The 19086-nt window shown below is 40.1% G+C and overlaps 1 protein-coding gene across 4 annotated transcripts in view; it reads left to right on the top strand.

Moving 5' to 3' along the window:
• stk32c (serine/threonine kinase 32C) overlaps positions 1-19086 on the top strand; it is a 61029-nt gene that overhangs the window by 31701 nt on the left and 10242 nt on the right. For 2 of the 4 annotated variants that reach the window (XM_086045634.1, XM_086045633.1), the window contains 5 exons: positions 7945-8096; positions 13582-13755; positions 16844-16881; positions 17988-18077; positions 18950-19053. In XM_086045634.1, coding sequence (XP_085901760.1) covers positions 7945-8096; positions 13582-13755; positions 16844-16881; positions 17988-18077; positions 18950-19053 — 558 coding nt within the window. The other 2 variants (XM_086045635.1, XM_086045636.1) reach the window with 2 other exon arrangements.

Here is a 19086-nt window from a genome sequence, read left to right as displayed (position 1 = left end):
AATTTCTGCTACTCTGTAGATACAGATCTGCTGATGGGTAATGGCTTTGCCATTTTGCAATCCTTCCTATATTTTGCTTCACGGTATTGAATCGATTGCTATTGCAGATAAATCTGTCAGAAACGATTATGATGAATATTATGTACATTTGCTACCAACCCTAACTTGGAAGTTTTGAGACATTTCCAGCTCAGGAAGCTCAGTTATTTTTCAAAAACGAACTCATTACAAATATTTCATATGACATAATAATGTTTAAAGGTTAAGATATATCCCTGTCACCTTTATAGAGCACACACAGTTCATGTTTTCTGAAGCAGCTGTGTGCATACTGCTGTGAATGGCGTCCCAGACAACTGTGCTTCAGTGTTCATTTCAGGTGCACGTCTCATTTCTTCATAAGAAATGTTACAGATACGGGAAGTATCTTTCCATATGATGTTAGAGCAATTTCCTCTATTTGCCTGGAGCCTCGGCCGTCTCCCGGCCCGACGGTTGTGGCCCCCGCCTCGGGGGCAGCGGCTTGGGGTGGCCGCCAGAGGGCTTCGGATGCTGGAGGGTGACGACGAGCCACAGCCGGTGACAACTCTGAGAGTGAGTTCTCGTCAGTATTTCAGGCCCCGCCCAGTCGGTCCGAGTCAGCCAAACGGCGTAGAGAACAGACTTACTAGTACCACGTCACACGCAGGTGCCGCACTCCTGACACACAGCCAAAAAAAGAAAAAAAATTAAAATAAAACCGCGTTGTATAACTTTAGGTCCAACAGATGCAATGGCAAGTGCCTCATATTGTTTTTATTTTACAGATCACCATGCTGTGCGTATGTTGTTTTTATTTATTTATTTATTTTTTTATTTAGCGGCGTGTCTGTTTGTGCGTGTCATGTGGAAATGTTGTTCTCTATGCCACTTGGCTGTCGCCTACAAGGGATGGTCTGGGCCCACATGGGTCGATCGGAACTTAGTGACGGACTGATGATGCCCACCTCTGCAGTTGGAGGTGAATGGAAAAGCTGCAAACTTGCGTGTTCCCTTAGAACAGTTCAGCTTCCCAAGTTCCCAGTGTTTCCATATGACTTTGTTGTGAAATTTACCCACTTTTCAGACCCAATTAAAGATTATTTTCTCCAAAGATGCATCATTAGCGACTTTCAGTTGAAGAGTGTTGTATAGTGCTGTGTATCAAGTGTGAGGTTTTTCTTCCTCTCTCTGTGTCCTGTATTGAGTGACAGAACGTTGTCGTCATCTTTGGCTGTGCTCTCTGAGATGAAACACATCTCTGGTTTCAGTCGAGCCGCGGCGGCCACGACGACGGCTTCAAGGTAGCTTGGGGTAAGGTAGTCTTACTGGGCCATGTTTCACTCAGCATTTCATATGTGCTCCATTGTCCGACAGCTAAAAACAAAATTTGTCAAAGAGAAAAACTTCATTTGGAATTAAGCTCTATTAAAATACTGTGCTTGTGCACAGAGAGCAGAGCTTCGACTTTTAATGTAGTATTACGCCCCTGGGCTAGTTAACCCGGCTGTGACAGTGCCATTGGGTGCTAGCGTGGGCTTTGGCCTGTCTCAACCCATCAGCAGCTCATTCGTCAATCAGCTGTATTCCATCGTCTAGATTTACTTGGCAATGAAAGTCATTTAGACATCAACATCCAGGTGAGATCTTAGTAGTATTGTGATGTTATTGAACAAGTCATTCTTTTGAATGGCTCTTTTGGGTTGAATAATGAGAATCGATTCGCAGCTTTGACAGATTTTCCCAATTTTTTTTTTTTTCTTCACGTCAAGTCAATTTGATCTGCAAATTGTCTTCACGTGTCACCTTGGTGCTGCATGATTCTGAATGATATGGGCAAGCCTTTTAAACTCTGATTCAATGAAAGTTGATATTAAAATAATTTAAAATAATATTTACTTGGCTGCACTGAGAAAGATTTTAATATCTCAATAGCTCAAGAAAAGAGTGGGAAACCTGAAAGTGTTTTTTTCCACACTATATAACAAAAGTATCCAGTCACACTGAATCCTTTTTCTAATCTGTCAGGAGTTCACATGTAACAACGTTGACATAAAATAACGTATAATGAGTGTAATAATAATAATACATATATTGTGATAAACCCTCCCTCCATCTCACTAACCATTCACTGAAATTCGTGTATGATTTCCACTTTGTGGTAATCTATTTTTCTTAATATTCAATCTATTTATACAATCTACATGATCTATCGATTTTTATGTTAAAAAAACAAATACTTAAATTATGACTGCTTGTATGTATTGTTCAATTGCAGTGCTGCTAATTTCTGCCTGTCAACACTTTGGATGTCCTGTGACTTTAAGAAGTAGCCTGCTGAAACCCTCATTTTTAGTGTTATTCTCCTTTCTTTGTTATCATTAATTAATGAATGTCCTGGTACAAAAAAAAAAATGAAGTAACCGTCACGCTTCAGAGAATCAAAAGTACTAAATGTGAGCAATGAAGCTTTTGTGATGTAAAATTGAATATATTTGAGCGCCTGTCTTTGAGGATACTAATGAGACAGACACCACTCTTCCGTCCAGAGAGAAATCAATTTGTTTTTGTGTGTGTGTGTGTGCACGTGCACTCGTCTCACAACCTCTGAAAAGCTATTTGGGAGAGTTAAACAGGTGCTATGTGCAGCTGGCGGTCAAAGATACAGCCAACATTGAGACAGCATCTGTGCTCAACACACATCAAGAACCTTTGGCTTAGCCTATACTCTGCGGTATGGATACATTTTGTTTAGACTCGTCTTGTATTTTGTCCTTAACAAAAACAATAATCCCATTTTAAGTTCACTATGCCTCATGCATCATGCATCAGCTGCTGGGATAAATGCTTTGTCACCTGGACCGTAACTTCCAGTAATAAGATGCAGTATGTAAACACAGCTGCTCAAAACAGATTTTCAGTGTTCCCCCTCCACGCTGTCCCCTACGTAAATGAAGGTGAAAAACAAGTAAACAGCTACTTACCCCCTTGTAATTTCAAATTTTAACTGTTGACTAGTGCAGTGTCTAAAAATAACTAGATACAGGATTTGTAGTTAATGTACCTGCTTGTTTAAAATGTATAAAAACAACATAGATCCCTATTTTGTCCCATTGGGGTAAATTCAACTTTAATTTCAGGTTCACAAATGTATGGCCTGTTTTTTGGAGCAGATGGCAGCATCTAGCCCAGGGGTGCCCAAGTTCAGTCCTCGAGAGCCCCTATCCAGTCTGTTTCAGATTTCTCCCTCGTCCAACAGATGTCTCGAGACATCTGAAACAGGCTGGATAAGGGCTCTCGAGGACTGGACTTGGGCACAAGTGATCTGGTCAATAGCTCTAAAAAACCTTTATGACCTCTACTTACCCACAAGGCAATGCAATCTTCATCTCTGTCAAATATGCATCTGCATCTGCAAGTGTAATAGCTTGTTTGGTTCATATTCCTTTGAGGGTATTCCTGACTGAACTAGGAACAATGTATTGATTGACTGCGGTCTTTTTGGTGTCTCTGTACCAAACGAACACTTCAGAGGTTTGCTTTAGTCTTTATACTGTTTCCAGTTTAGGTGAAAATGTCTCAATTTATATGCAAATAGTTTTGAAGACATTGGAGACAACCTGCCTCACATTTCTGGAAACTAAAGTATTGGTTTTGCCTTCTCCACAGTAAGCCAGTTTAATGCACTGGATTGCTTATAGTCTCTATGAATATATGAATAAATCCTTTTGAACTTTTATCATTTTACTGCGCTGACCAAACCTCAAGGTTTCCAGGCAGGAAAGAGCTATTGTTACATGTCTGACAGTGACGGTTGGGCTTATACATAATAGACGACCGTCGACCATAATCCTGTTTATTAATCAGACAGGCCTAACCGGATACGAAGAAACATGGTCAGCCACATCACGTCTAATTCTGACAAAACCTTGATTTACACCCCAAAAGGCATGTGCTATTGGTTTTACAAATATTACCTGAAATATTGGAGATATCATTATTAGAAGCTCTGAAATGGAAATAGAAACATCAGGTGTGGTGTAAATGGTTGTTGTTCTTCCCGTTCTGTATCCCCCTGTTATCTGTTCCATTTCATTGCACCTTGTGGTATAAAGACAAAGAAACAATTCTGATTCTGAATACTCAAATAAACACATGAGGCTCCAAATCATTACAATAGTGGCAAGCTGTAGATTTCACTTTCAAGGGGATGATCCAAAGCAGCTCATTCTAAAGCCACATTGTCTTTTGCCTATGTAAAAATGAATGATTTTCAGATTTGTGATCCAACGCATACTAGCACTCCACATTCTATACATCATTTTCAATGTCCTTTTAGAAAAAGTACATATCTCAATTTCCTAAAATTAACCCAAGTGATCTGTTTTTTGCTACTCGTTGCTTTCATCATCTGTACCTGTATTGTGAAATAAATGTGCCATCCATATTGTATGTACCCTGAGTAAAGCAAGGGTAGCTTTCACAATAGTTACATAATCCTTGCCTTGAATGTTATACTTAAGCTCCCAGTGCTATGAAGATGTCTAAAATAGGCCCTGAGCCAGTCAAATACCAGTGTGCCTCTAAAAGATGGTATGCTGTTCAACCAAGTACATGACGCTGTCATGGAAAATGGTTTTAACATAAATGGGTTGTGTATGTCTTGTTAAGAGGTTGTATTTTTTTTTTTGTAACCCTGAAAGAAGAAGGAATGTCAAGATTTCGTTTGCTGGATATGAGGGGGTTTATTTAGACTCCCCTCTAGCAGAGTGCAGTGCAGATGGCCTTGCTTAGAGCAAAGAGAAACTGGGTCTGTGATGAGTGCAATGATCACTTTGCTGTACGGGATGGCCTGGAGCTGTGTGTTGTAATGCTGAGGGGTTGTCAACAATCTCAACTCGGGGGGAGGAATGACAGATGCCAATAAAGTGATAAAGAGGCTTTAAAGTCCAGTGGAGATTCTTTGATTTTACATACGGTAAGTACTATTTAGTTATAGCTATTCTTCAGAACCTCTCTAGTGTATATAATATAACTACAAAAGGAACTACATGTTCTATTTAAAAGTTTTATTATTAACGTCAGTTATGAATGACCTGGAGACATTTTACTTCGGTTGTGTCGTGCTGTACTTTAAATCGGGGAAAGTGGACACAAAGCAATAAAACAATTGCATAAGCTAACTTAATTGTCCCATTGATGCCAGGGGATGCTCATGTATGCATAACATCCTCGCACAACATCAACCAAATAGAGTTCCGCTTTGAATTAGTAAGTGGCAACTGTGATGGGTTTTTTTTTCTTTTTGTTTCTTCAACTTAAGATAATATCATTTTAGTTTGTTTATCTAAGGGTGTTGTGTTCCTGAAAGCATTTGTGCATTGAATGCGAGTGTTGATGTTTCACTCTGGATTCCGTATTAGTGGCATCTAGAGGTTGAACCAGTGGCAGCTTGTCAGTAGAAGGCGTAAGGGCTTTAAGACATTTTCTTTTTTGGCGTTTTTACAGTATACAATTTTTTCGGTACACCAATAGATGTTTTACTTTGGATGCTAAGAGTCAGCAACATGTTACAGCTGCTTCCACTCGCCTTTTCATTTATTTCTTTGATATGTCTTTATTTAAAATTGACCCCATTTGCAATTTATTGTAGTACAAGATGTGTTGTTAGAGAATATCGACACTCTCAGACATTTTAATGTCCCTCGTGTTGATGATGCTATGATGAGCTATTGCCTTTTTTGACTCAAACAAAGAGCTGACTCGCATCCCCTCACCAAAGAATGCGTACCAGTGTGGAGATATAGAGAGGGATAAGTGTCCGTGCTAAAGTGATGAAAATTGAGCAAGAATACCGAATGAGACAGGACAATATACTTTCTTCCCTTTGATCATTATGGGGAATATGAGGCCACTCGCAAGGACGAACTAGCGGCTGGAAGCAAACTGCAGTTGTTTGTATACATTCAATGTTCAGCTGCAGCCAGCCCAGCCCAAGGTATGTCATGCCCGCTGTGATCACGAGATTTCAATTTCAGACTTCAATCATGTTCCATTCGCTTAATGACATTTACTTCACACATCATTTGGGCTTTGAAACAAGGGGGAATACAAACTGAACCTTCTGTATGACAATGTGAAGGGAGCCCTTGCCTCCCTGTTCAGTGAACTTAGATCACAACGTCTTACCCCTTGAGATCACCTGCTGCTGGAACAGCAGGCTATCATCATGCTTGTGACTATTTAGTCAAAGACACGCCGGAGGTGCTGCAGAATTGTCTCAATGTCATTGACAGTTGTTTTTTTTTTTTGAGTAATCCATCCATCAATTTTGTATTGATTTTTTTTATTGACTTATCCGGGGTCAAGTTGTGGGGGCAGCAGCTTTAACAGTCAAGCCCAGACTTCCCTCTTCCCAGCCACTTCGTCTAGCTCTTCTGGAGGAGGGTTAGGGTTATGGAGACATAGTATCTCAAGCATGTCTTGGGTTGTGCACTGAGCCGCCTCCCCCGTAGGACGTACCCTGAACACCTCACCAGGGAGGCATCCAGGAGGCATTCTAACCAGATACCCGAGCCACCTCATCTGGCTCCTCTAAATGACATGTTATAGTCATCTAAGATTTGGTGGCTATGGACGTCCGTCCGTCTGTAGTTATGGCCACATTGTTGACCATAGTTGGCATAATTTTTTTTCGAACCCTTTGCCCTCAACAAAAGAAAGCGGCAGCATATCGCGGGCAGTCATTTCACAAATTAGTTGGGTAATCTTTGCTGTGAGGTGAGCATCACAGCACCTGGAACAAACGCTCTCATGCTCGTCTGCCTGGCCCCGCCGCCATGCCCACTGGGCCCGGCTCCGCCATCACCGAACTGTAGGTTCAGCATAAACTCGCTTACAACTACTCTACCGGAGCGATGAGAAACCACATCCAAAGGAAACACCTCGATGTGAAAAACGTTGTGTTTTTTTCGTGGTAGCTTCGACATCTTCAGAATTTACTTTTCTAAATATTATTCCCCAAACTTAGTGTCCCCGCCCCCTACTATGTGTGCGTGTGGGCGGGGGTTAAGGGAGCAATCTCTCTCTTGGTGCTCTGCTTGTTTACAGAGGCAGAGACGTGGGGAACAAGATGCGTAATGCAGTGTTTAACCGAATAATAAAATACTAAAAGTTTAATAAATAGTAGACGGTTAAACGACTAGTCGCTCACATCCCTAGTCTTGTATACCTTTTGGTCCCACACACCACAATGACGTGCATGTCCCATAGGGTTTTTATTTCACTGATGACCAGGGTGTGCGTGTGCGTGTGCGTGTGTGTGTGTGTGTGTGTGTGTGTGTTGTTTTTATTTGATTTGACACTGCTTGTTGCCGCGCCTGCGTGTGACATGGAAATTATGTTCTCGATGCCGATTGGCTGTCGCGGACGAGAGACGGACTGGGCCCGCGTGGGTTAGCCTGAAATACTGACAGAAACGTATTGACGGACTGACAATGCCCACCTCTGATAATAACTTTAAATGTGTTTAAAGCATATGCGTAGCATATACCAATTTTTTTTTTTTCTTAAAAAGGTCTTTCATTATTGCTAAATTTATTTATTTTTTACCGATGGTATACTGGGTGGGCCTGGAACGTATCTTCGGGATAAATGGAGGGTCACTGTAACTGTTTTTTCATTTCCTGTTGACTATCCTACTTCAATAATTTTGTCATACTGATAGCGGTGTCTCTGACCCTGCTCTTGGGCCCTTTTTTGTTAACATTTATCCTTGGGACCTCAGCAGGCCTATTTAGATCATTCTTTCCATCTCTGAATCAGATACCGTGTGTGATGTTATTGTGCTTTAAATTGATTACTTACCAATTATTTTCCATTTTCTGTCCATTCTCTCATCACTTCATTCTCTCACTTATATTCCAGGTATGCATCGTGCAAAAGAGGGACACAGAGAAGATGTACGCCATGAAGTACATGAACAAACAACAATGTATAGAAAGAGATGAGGTCCGAAACGTCTTTAGAGAGCTTGAGATTCTACAGGAAATTGAACATGTTTTTTTAGTAAATCTCTGGTGACTATCTTATGTTTTTATCCTTTCAATGTGGAATGCAACGCTTTGTCTCTTGTCTGCATGTATGTCTAGCCAAAATAAATTCAAGGGATGCATGTTTGGGTGAACCCTGAAATAGAGTAAATGTTTTGTGCTTATAATGCACCTGTTATTGTAAACACTTCATTTGGCACCAAGAGCAATAAAACTTTTGCAAAGCTTTACAGAGATCGCAAGTATTAACTTGGATAATTTATACAAAATATTTTGGACTCAGGAAGCACGCTTACACATTATTTTAATAATTGTGCGTTGAATTGACCTCGGTTCTCCCTCGAGTTGGATAAGTCAGTGAGTGGCGGCCGCTTTCATTATTCAACGCTCATCTCAGAGTGGGACACGTTTCTAAATGTAATTGGGGACCTGGCACGCCATTCATGGCATATTGCACAAAGCACTTAACTCTCCTGTAATTGGTAGCATGATATTGCGTGCATCCATCTTTTCCAGACACTCAGCAAGAATTTTTTGTCTCTCACACATCGTGCATGATGGCCTCATAATATGTAGTTAGTGACTGTATGTGTGGAGACAAAGCATTTAGTCTAATTGTGAGAAGTTGTAGCCATCTTGAGAACCTACTGCACTAGATCAAACTGATGGCATTTTAATTAGTGTACAGTAGTGAGCTTGTGTATTTTTTTATATAGTTCAATTCCCATCGCAAATGTTTCACTGCCAAAGCCTTCTGTGATCTAGTTTGCCATGGGCCGTGGTGCTCTGCTTACTGCAGCAGCTTCCGATAAAGAATTAGTTTGAATACCTACAGACAATGTACAGTAGGTAGGTAATATAACTACTGTCAACAATCTGCATCCAATATGGAAACAAACACTTCATTTGTTGTCTCATTTTGAAACTATAATTCCCCAGCCTTGATAAAACCAAGGTCAGTCAACAGGTGAGCTGGGATTGGGGTAAACTGAGCCCTGAGCAATTGTGCTGTAATTTTCAGTCGACAGAAGTGACAAAATGGCCGCCCCCAGAGATGGCTAAAAACAGGTGGATTTTGCTGCTTAACTCATATTCCACAAGCGCAATAGTAATCAGGATGCCTTGTTTCAACTAGTGGGCCTGCTTAGAACATATTCTTGAAAAAAAATGTTTGAGTTGACTTTCACTTAAAATACTGAGAAACATCATACCATGCCCAATCCTATTCAACATAAAGGACCATAACAAGTAACAACATCAAGGGTCCAACCCAATACAGTCACAATCAGTCACAACACTGGCAGCTGCCAGACATTCAGAGGCAGGAGGCAAGGGCATTATTGCTAGAAACCAGCTGTGTGCAGCTGTTGCTACACTGTATTTTAATGGCAAGTGCTGAACATTTGGCAGGTAACAAATTGGTATTTAATTATAAGTTAACTTATTTATCCCAGTTTTAACAATTATTTTTTATTAAGATGCTCACTGTATGACGTTGTTTAGCAGAGCTGGGCACTTGACCCTTTTTTGCCGGTCCGTCCTCGACCCAACACCCTTATTCATGGAAATGATCAACCATCTGCTGCAGTGCTGCTCACATTTTGACTCTATACTCACGGATACAACGTTGTTTTGAAAATGTGTTTCATTCCAAGTCGGGGGGCGTAGCTTCAAAAAGACAGCGACAACAATGGAGATCGTGCCTGCTACAACAAAAGGACCTAGATGACTAGACGATGCATTCAATTGTATTGTGAATACGATCTGGAAGGTGGCGGCAAAGGTGCTATGTGCGTGTGTAGATTTTTTACACACACAAACAGAACACCCACGGGCAACAAATTGCCGGGGGCCTCAACATGTGACATAATGGACAGATCACGAGAGAGAATGCGCATGTGTGTGGCATGTGTTGCAGACCTGTCGCCAACAGCACAATGCGTCGGTCACGTGAGTCAATGCAGCATTTGTCGCTCGCGCCGACACGGTAGTACACAGAAGCCTAAAAAGAAACCTTTCACAATGTAGGCCGAGGTGAAATTTGGCCGCCTCGTGACAACGTCACAGGCATCAGGGCCGATTAGTGGGCCAGACTAAAATCTACTTCCGGCCTTGCTTAGTCAAGCCCTTTTTTAAAAATTTGTCAGCAACCAACCCCCGCTCTTCAAATGGGCGTCCGGCCGGGCCGGAGGGTCCGACTGGTCCGGCCCCGGGACGGACTGCCCAGCTCTGTTGTTTCGTCTGCATTGCATTGAATCTGCTTTAGTTAGTTTCTGCTTGACAGCCTATCAGCTGTACAGGAAATGAGACAGGACTAATGAAGCATTTGCTTCATCCTTGCCAACGTCTTCTTTATTTTATAACGACTTGAAATGTAATGAATTCACCAAGTGTGAATGTGAAAACCGTATAAATCTGACAGATTCCGTGTTCATGGGCTTTAGTGTTGCAGTTTCTGTTGCTTAGCAATCGGGAAGGCCAGTAATTGTTAATGGATGTGCAATAGAGCCACTGGGGAATTAGGGATCTCTCTAGTCTCAAAAGCAAACATGTGAGAAACACCAGCTTTTGATATCGTTTTAAAAGTGCTTTTCTTGTGACCAAATAATGATTCCTCCAGTAGTGGAGAGAGCAAACAGGAGAATTGTTGAAACTGGTGCTGGGGTAGTATTTTGCATATATTCAGACTCAAGAGGATTTGTGAAGTTTTCCTCCATCTTTAACACACACGCACACAGTTAACACTGACTTTCATGGAGATATCCTGAAATGTGCTGGACTTTTGTACTACTAGCATCTGTGGCTGCAGGGCTAATTAACTAAAAGGGTACCTTGTGAATCCTTTCAGCTGGGCTGCCTTAAGCAGAGCTGACGTTGGGTTTACAACACACTGTAATTGCTATGTCCAGTCCCTCACTGCATAAATATGTGTAGGAGTCGAGGTAACATTGAATGGATTACCTTGGAGCGGTGAAGATTGAGTATTATGTACTACACGTGTCAAATCCTTCAAGGATTAGCACATGGGAAGACGGACTCTTTCTTTCTCTCACGTGTTTCAAACTTAGAGGTCACGTTTGACCATTCTGTGGTTCTTGAATAGTTGTGCATTCTTAGAAAACCTAATTTTGCCTCAAGCATGACAACAAATCGCTCTAAAAGCCTTACTAGTTTTCCCCCATGGAATCACTGGCTAAAGGATGTTGCCTTTGCTTTGTTGAACCATTGCTAGAGCAGCAAGGGTAACGTGAAATATCCGGAAGCCTTACAATATTTTCTGAAACTAAAATGGGTAATGTGAAGAAGGTTAGCATGGTGTTTTTCCTCTTGTTTATTCATCCTCTCATCAGAATCCACTTGAGCGAGAGGAGTAGTGAGGATAGATGTGCTGCGTCCTGCTCAGACTCCATTAGGAATATTGATTTCAGGCTTGGGTGAAACAAGGCCTTCTTGCAATTGTGGAACAAAGTATCCCTTTATACCCTCAGTCAGAATTCATAACAAGCTGACTTCAACTTAAATAATGTGCCTAAAAAGTGGCATGCCTCACATACTGTTATAACCTACGTGACTTGTTTTACTTGCACAGTGCTGCTACTTTTAGAAAAGTACTGTATTTGTGGGACATAATAGTGGGAGAGTCAATTGCAAAAGCAGGGCACCTGAAGGTGGTGTACAGTAGGTGGTGTGCTTGGAGGCATCAAGAGCAGTGACGGTGCTCAATCACACGGTTGGATAAATGCTTTGAGCTAACTGCAAGTCTCTTGTAATGGAGTGACGCACTCACTTCCGACTAGCCCATTGTCAACTTGATGTAGGCCACCTTGACTTTCCAGACCCAACAGGATCCCAAATTTGTATTTTTCCTTGGCATAAAACTGTTCTTTTTGTTCTCTCATCTTCTTGCTCCCTGTTCCCTGCCTCCCCGTGCTCATTTGTCACCATGGCCCGATTATTTCAGCCCCTTTACTTGTTCTCCTAGCGAGATAGCCTCCCTTTTTTCATTGCTATGACTGTAGAAGCCCGGTCCTCTTCTTACCTAAAGTGCCCTCTTCCTGTTTTTGGACGGACCTCCGTAATCCTCAGATTCCTGCCAGGCATTCACGCCTCCACCAAGATTTTTACCTGTCTCAGCTTTTGATCATGTACCACTGCATAAGAGTTGTTCATTTTTAAATACGACACACAAAAGTGCGCACAGAAAATGGCATTTTTGTAGTGATTCGGTGACAGGTTTTTTTTTCCCCCGTTGCGGTGGCTCTTGACTGAGTTTGACTCAGGATTGTTGTAACAACTTGCAATAACTCACTTTCTTTACAATTCCAAAACGTTATGTGCTAGATGTGAAAGCACAACCTCAATGAATGTGGGGCAATGAAATAATAAATGCCACAGCAGACGAAAGCGTCTTGTCGAGTGACTCCTGTGAGTCAGATATTGCCCATGAGGTGATAAAAAGGTGACAGTGAGGAATGTTGCATCCTGTGGCCAGCCATCTGCTGAGCCTCTGCTACAGTGAAGATGATCTTTGTATCTTTGGTTCTGCTATCCTTCATGTATCATACGAAGACTGGCCAGTCATTTGTATGCAGGAGGAAATGTAATTTTGAATTATTTAATAGCAATACAAAGCAGAACCACCAATCTGTCCTATCAAATGAAAGTCAAGGACAAGTCAAAGACTTTTAGAATAGGCACCATACAGTGCTTCAAATGTTTTTTTTTCCCCTTTGAAGCAAGAACATGTACTGTATTTGTCCTTGGATTAATTTTCACTCTCAATAATAATAATAAAAAAAAGAACCAATTTCACAGTTTGTATATGCAGGGCATCGCATCAGAAGACGAATGATCAGAATACCCATTCCTCCGCAAATTGAAAAAAAAAATAAAACACCTTTCTGCTTACTTTTCTGAAATGATATATTGAATTTGCCTGTATACAGTTTGTTCACCCATGTGCTTAATGGATTGGTTAGTTTATGGAGCAGAAATCATGGCGTGAAGCATTTCAAATCCTCACCCTCTCGCTGAGAGCCTATGTTTTAATTTGATGGTTAAGTAAGCCTGATTAACAAAAGTGTCAATTGCGAAGCAAAAGCAGCTTCCAATTAAGTCACATCAAGCAAAGGCGGGCTACGTTCTCGCTCTAATTTAACCAACACTTGAGTTTTTTGCATTCATTCAAAAAGTGGCATGTGAGACTACAAAGTGTTAATTTACCTGCAACTGCAATTTAAGGTGCATTCACCCACAAATCCCAACATCCTCTCACATGTTTCAAAGCACATCTTACACTCTGTCACATTGGCTTTTTAAAACTGTAATTTGGGTTTTGAAACAGATCCAGTTTAAGCTTTGCACAAGCGATGCATGCTTTGTTGTAGTGGAGTGTAATTGCATGGTGTGCGTCTTTGCCTTTTGTCTGAGCATCTTGTGTTTCTTTTAAAAAACCCAGCCGTGACTTAGGGTTGCGTCCTTCTCTCCCCTTACAACCAAAACTCCACCCCAGGTACTCATTCCAGGATGAGGAGGACATGTTCATGGTGGTGGATCTCCTGCTTGGAGGAGACCTTCGTTACCACTTGCAGCAAAGTGTCCCGTTCAGCGAGGATGCTGTTAAACTTTACCTCTGTGAAATGACACTTGCACTAGACTACCTGCAAAGCCAGCATATCATCCACAGGTACGAAGTCAACCTCTTTTATTTTCATGTACTTGTCATTCTGCATTTTCTGTGCCACACATTCTGCACATACACTACATTCCTTTTTATTATTTGTATTGAATTTACAAGAACCACAGTGTAACAAACTTGAGTGTAAAATAACAGGAAAATACTGGCAGCTGGCTTGCCAGCTTGTTACTGTTATTTTACAGATGTTATTAAATTCACGGTATGTTGCTGTAATCACTGATTTCACTCAGTTACAGTACATTGCTGCATTTTCTTTATAGTAAAATACTGGCCCGCATTTTAACAGTTTTTTTTTCTAATTTGATTACCCTAATTTCTTACTGTTAAAAAAAGTTAAAGAAATGTAATTATGATTAATTAAATATGAAATTAATTTGAAAGAAATGCATTCAATTGAATTCAGTAATTTTAATATAAAATAAAAATATATATCATTAATTTAATTATGAACCTCAATGTTTTCTGCCCCCCCGTGATGTTGTGCGTCCAAACGTCGCCATAGCAGGCCCACGCTGTTTCATTATTAAATAAAAATAGTTGTTAAATTATCCCAACAGTTAACAAAAGTATAACAACTACATGTATATAAAATAGATTTTTTTTAAAAAGTTACCTTTTATTATTTCAATTTAAAAATAACAGCGCTCTGAGCTCAAATGCAAGGCGATTCATCACATTTACAGTTTGTCTGTCTCTGCAGCGAAAAATGCCACCGCATATGGCGTACGGTTGTTACAGTAAGTCTGGCGTACTGTAGTACAGTAAGTAAGTGCTACCTGCACATTTAATCAGTAAGATTCAAGAGTTCTTTGTTGTCCCTGTGGGGCAATTTGTGGTGCAGCCAGAAAATGGAAACAATCAAAGAGTCCACAGATGAAAACAACAATGGCAATACAATATAGCTCAAATGCATTCAGAAGAATCAAGAAGAAAACAGACTAAATGATAATGTTACCACAATAAGTGCAGTCTGCCTTAAAAAGGCTAAAAAATAACTTAAGGTTAAATAAATGGCATGAAATGCATACGATCAATTAGGGTTGTTTAAAAAAAAACAATGGCCACAGGAGCCCAGGACTTTTTTGACCTCGCCGTATTACACACCTGGGCATGCAGAATCTGTGCCCGGAAGGAAGCAATTTAAATTCAGATACCAGCGGATGAATGGGATCAAGCGGAGAACACGTGCTATCTCAGTTACCTGAGCCTGGGTTTTTCCTTTGGGAACAGTCAAGTGATAATGCGACGACAGGCGCGCAAATCACAAATCATTTTTTGTTTGTATGTTCCATATCATTTGTCTGGATTAGGCAGTTTAAAGTTGTTTCAGGGAAATTTTGGATCAAGAATAAAACTCAGTTTTTCACTAATGACCTTATCTATATAGAAGCATTGTTCTGCTTCCATGTTTATTTTTAAAGCGTGTTTAGTTATAAGATATTATTAATTAATTAATGATTCATTATAATATATCGACAGTTGTTGGTATGAATGACTTCTGTCCAAACTGATCTGATGACCTTAAAGACATATTACTCACACATGATTTATAGGTAGTATGTAAATTCCCATTCTTTATTTTTCAATATTTTCATTGAAATGTCGCATATGTGCTAGATTAACAGTTAACAATTAGCCATCTGCTGCTATGGTGGGCATTCAGTCTGCAGCCTTTGTTCAAATGTGCTGAGCACACCATTAATTGTAAGCCAGCGCACAAGCTAGTTCCCTGCAGACCCAGATTTAGAACCACGGGAGACAAAAAAAGAGTGTGAGGCATGTTCAAAACACTCATTTGGGCTATAGTGTACTGTCTGAGCGTGTGCTGTGCGTGCATGTACACATGCACAGTGCGCATGTGTGTCTCTGCAAAGAAATTATTTACTCCACGTTACCCCTCATATACGTTTAAAGCAAATCCCACATGTGTATATATTTACTGTTGTCTCTTCCTTTTGATACATGACGGATGGCTCTTTTGAGTAAACTGCACACTGAGCCCCTAGTGACAGTACATGAAAAGTCTTTTACATTATTTCATCCCTTCCATTGGCATCCACTTATCCACTTTTCCGTTTTTGTCACAGTCTACCCTCACAGCCATAATCCAAACTATGGGCACCCCTAGCTTTTCAGTTTTGTTCCACCCTGCAAGTTTTTGACAGGAGAGTACCATACAATTATTTTGTTGCACGAGCTGAAGGAAGAAGGTCTCTGGTCTCCTAGCAACAGTCAGCTGCTGCTGCTATGCCCAAGGAGGCAAAATTTGTTCTTTTAGTAAGGGAGGGAAAGGATGAGTCCCTCTTGTGTAGTATCCATCAGGATTTTAGTGCACCAAACATCTTGTCTCATTTGAATTCCTCACAAAGGGTATTTCTCGTGAATCGCTTGCTACAAAACACCTTAAATGTTATGGAAATTTTATTCGTTAAATATAACGAGTTATTCCATTAGTGTAGCTTTTCTTTAGAAGTTCTCCTATTAATATGCATGTATACCCCTCCAGCCTGCTATACCACAACAGCCCCATTTCCATTATTTATTCTTTTAGGCAGACAATTTTAGCATTTGGTTCTTAGAACATTGAGAGTCATTGCTCCACGAATGCTTATGTTATTCAAAGTAGTGTGTCGTATAATTAATTTGGCATCACTCACGATATTAATCATGTGGCAGGTTTGGGTGTGTTAGGAACTATTAAAATCTGATCTCTGAATGTGTCAGGGGCGTGCCTGATAAATAGTGAGTACCGTATGTGCTAACAAACCAGCCTGAGCCTCCGTGGGGTCTTGTGATGCATTCTGGGAGGATTTCAATTAAGAATGAGAATTTCCTGCCTGTATTCGTCTGATGGTCATATTCATATGTTGCAACAACATGTAGTTCGCACTTACTGTACACAGGCCTTGAGTCACCTCCCACAGGTTTTCACATACACAACATAGTTCTGAGACGCGTGTCCTCTATTTACCAAACTAGTACCAGCAGTGCAATACTGTTTTACTATATGGAAACATAGACAGTATATGTACATTTCATGAAGTTATTATGTTGTATTTGTGTCTGTCTCCTTTAGAGATGTCAAACCAGACAACATTCTTTTGGATGAGCAAGGTAAGAATGTCATCTGATTTTATAAACCAAGTTGGCTAGGTTGCCTGATTCCAGTTATTAGCTCGCGTCTTCCTTTGTGGCCGAGATACATTACATTACATTGGAGTACATTACAGTTGTGTTGATCATTAAATAAGGAAAACAATAGCATTTGGCATCCGGTGAAGTAATGTGGAGGTTGCCATCATTTAAAGGATAAAGTGATTTTTGTAATTCATTTATAGTGTAAAATTACAGCAAGGCTCTAAATTTATTTTCTTGGCGGAGCAGTTTTGTGAATCAATGATTTAATTTAAGGAGCAACTTTCTAAATTTATGGAGCAATTTTTGTAATTTATTTTTTTATTTTCAGGTTAATCCCAGGGACCTGAAGCAAGGGTTTTATTAAACCATATAAATAGGACAACATAACAAAGGATATAATCATCTTTTTTTATTTCTTAAATTCACATTGTGTATAGAAGCAAACACTTTTCTTGTCTAGAAGAAAAGCTAAATTGATTAAAATAACTAACAAAATAAATAAAAAGATCTTCTGTAATGTCATTTTGAGAACATTTATTGTGCATACCTAAAACAAAAAAATAACCCCAGTACTCGTGTGACTACAACTCCCCCCCCCGAAAGAAAATCTGTGAAATAATTAACATTTATATACTTTTAAGATTCTAGGCCACACTCCTCCTGGCTAACGTAGGCTGTAGCGTACAGTAATTCATTTAGCGAGTAGATTTTCTCTCCAGAGTCCAGACATTTATTAATTTTCCTGATATTTTGCTGCACAAAATTGAATATGCTCCACTTTAATGCGGTTCGTGCCAGATGGCTCTGAAAAGTGTACCTGATCACCTAGGCACTTAATTAAGGTGTTAAACACGCTAGCTGTGTCAATATTACTTTGTCTTTCGCTTAGAATGGTTTGTATCAAATCAATCAATCAATCAAACGTTAGTATTTGTGTGCTTTTCCATAATGACCAAGTAACTCAAAGTACTTTACATTGTTAATTTTGTTCTCCTTTGATCCTGTTGCTTATCAAAATATTTTTAATAATTTGGAAATATTTTTCCAAATTTAACGAGTATTGTCGGATTGTTTCCTCTCAGGCCATGCTCATCTGACAGACTTCAACATAGCGACAATAATAAAGGATGGAGAGCGGGCAACGGCCTTAGCTGGAACCAAGCCATACATGGGTAACAGTGCAGCTGTATTATAGAATTTGCATATTTTTGTGTCTTGAGAAACAGCAACAGTGAACAGGATTTGGGCCTTTGAATCCCCCACTCTTTATTCTTCAGCTTTCAAATACATGTTGGCCACTTCTGTGCTTTCAACTTCATGAGACAGTTGTGGGGAAGCTCTTTTTCTGTTCTAGCATGATTGTACATTGCACAAAAAGGTCTGCAAAAACATTGTTTGATGTTATTGAAGAAGCACTGACCTCAGACCTTACAAATATTCTTCACACAGTTGGGTTAAAAATAACACACTTTTGTGTCAAAAATTGGCCGATCCACTACTTTGGTCAATTTGACCCGACTTTCCTGGTTGTAGAAAACAACCCTAAAAATAGCTAGTTTTGTTAAAAAACAACCCCCCAAATTGGGCTGTTTTGTTCAAAACAATATGGCTCAAATTGACCTAATTAGTGGATCGGCCCTTTTTTGAATCAAAATTGTGTTATTTTTAACCCAACTGTTTTTAGAGTGCTTTATGGAGATCTGACGTCAGGCAATGTAAGCATTATGAATGGCATAATACAAACTGTTGGATTCACTTCATGTACTGACAATGAGTGGTAATGTGAACATTCACATCGCAAGTTGATTTGTGATTCATGTGCGCCCTTAAATTTACTACTGGCACCCCTAAAATTTCAGGTTAGGGGCCACTGTACTCCTAGTAAAGAAAAGTTAGTTTGGGGCCTTGGACTCGCGTTTGCAGTAAAAGGTGCCAAAGTCAGATGTCTGCTGATTTCATCATCACTTCAGAAACAGTTACAGTATGTGTGTTTTTTTTTTTTTTTTTTTAATCTGAACTCTCTGTACACTGTGTTCCCTCTCAGCTCCAGAGATCTTTCAGTCCTTTATGAATGGAGGCATGGGCTATGCCTTTGAGGTAGACTGGTGGTCATTAGGGGTGACAGTCTTCGAAGTTCTACGGGGATGGGTAAGGTGTTAGATTCAAACTCTGAACTTGCCC

This window comes from Filicampus tigris, chromosome 11 (assembly GCF_054856515.1).
Source record: "Filicampus tigris isolate MCC_2025a chromosome 11, RoL_Ftig_1.0, whole genome shotgun sequence".
NCBI classification, from domain to species: domain Eukaryota; kingdom Metazoa; phylum Chordata; class Actinopteri; order Syngnathiformes; family Syngnathidae; genus Filicampus; species Filicampus tigris.
This window is presented reverse-complemented; position numbering and strand designations above follow the sequence as displayed.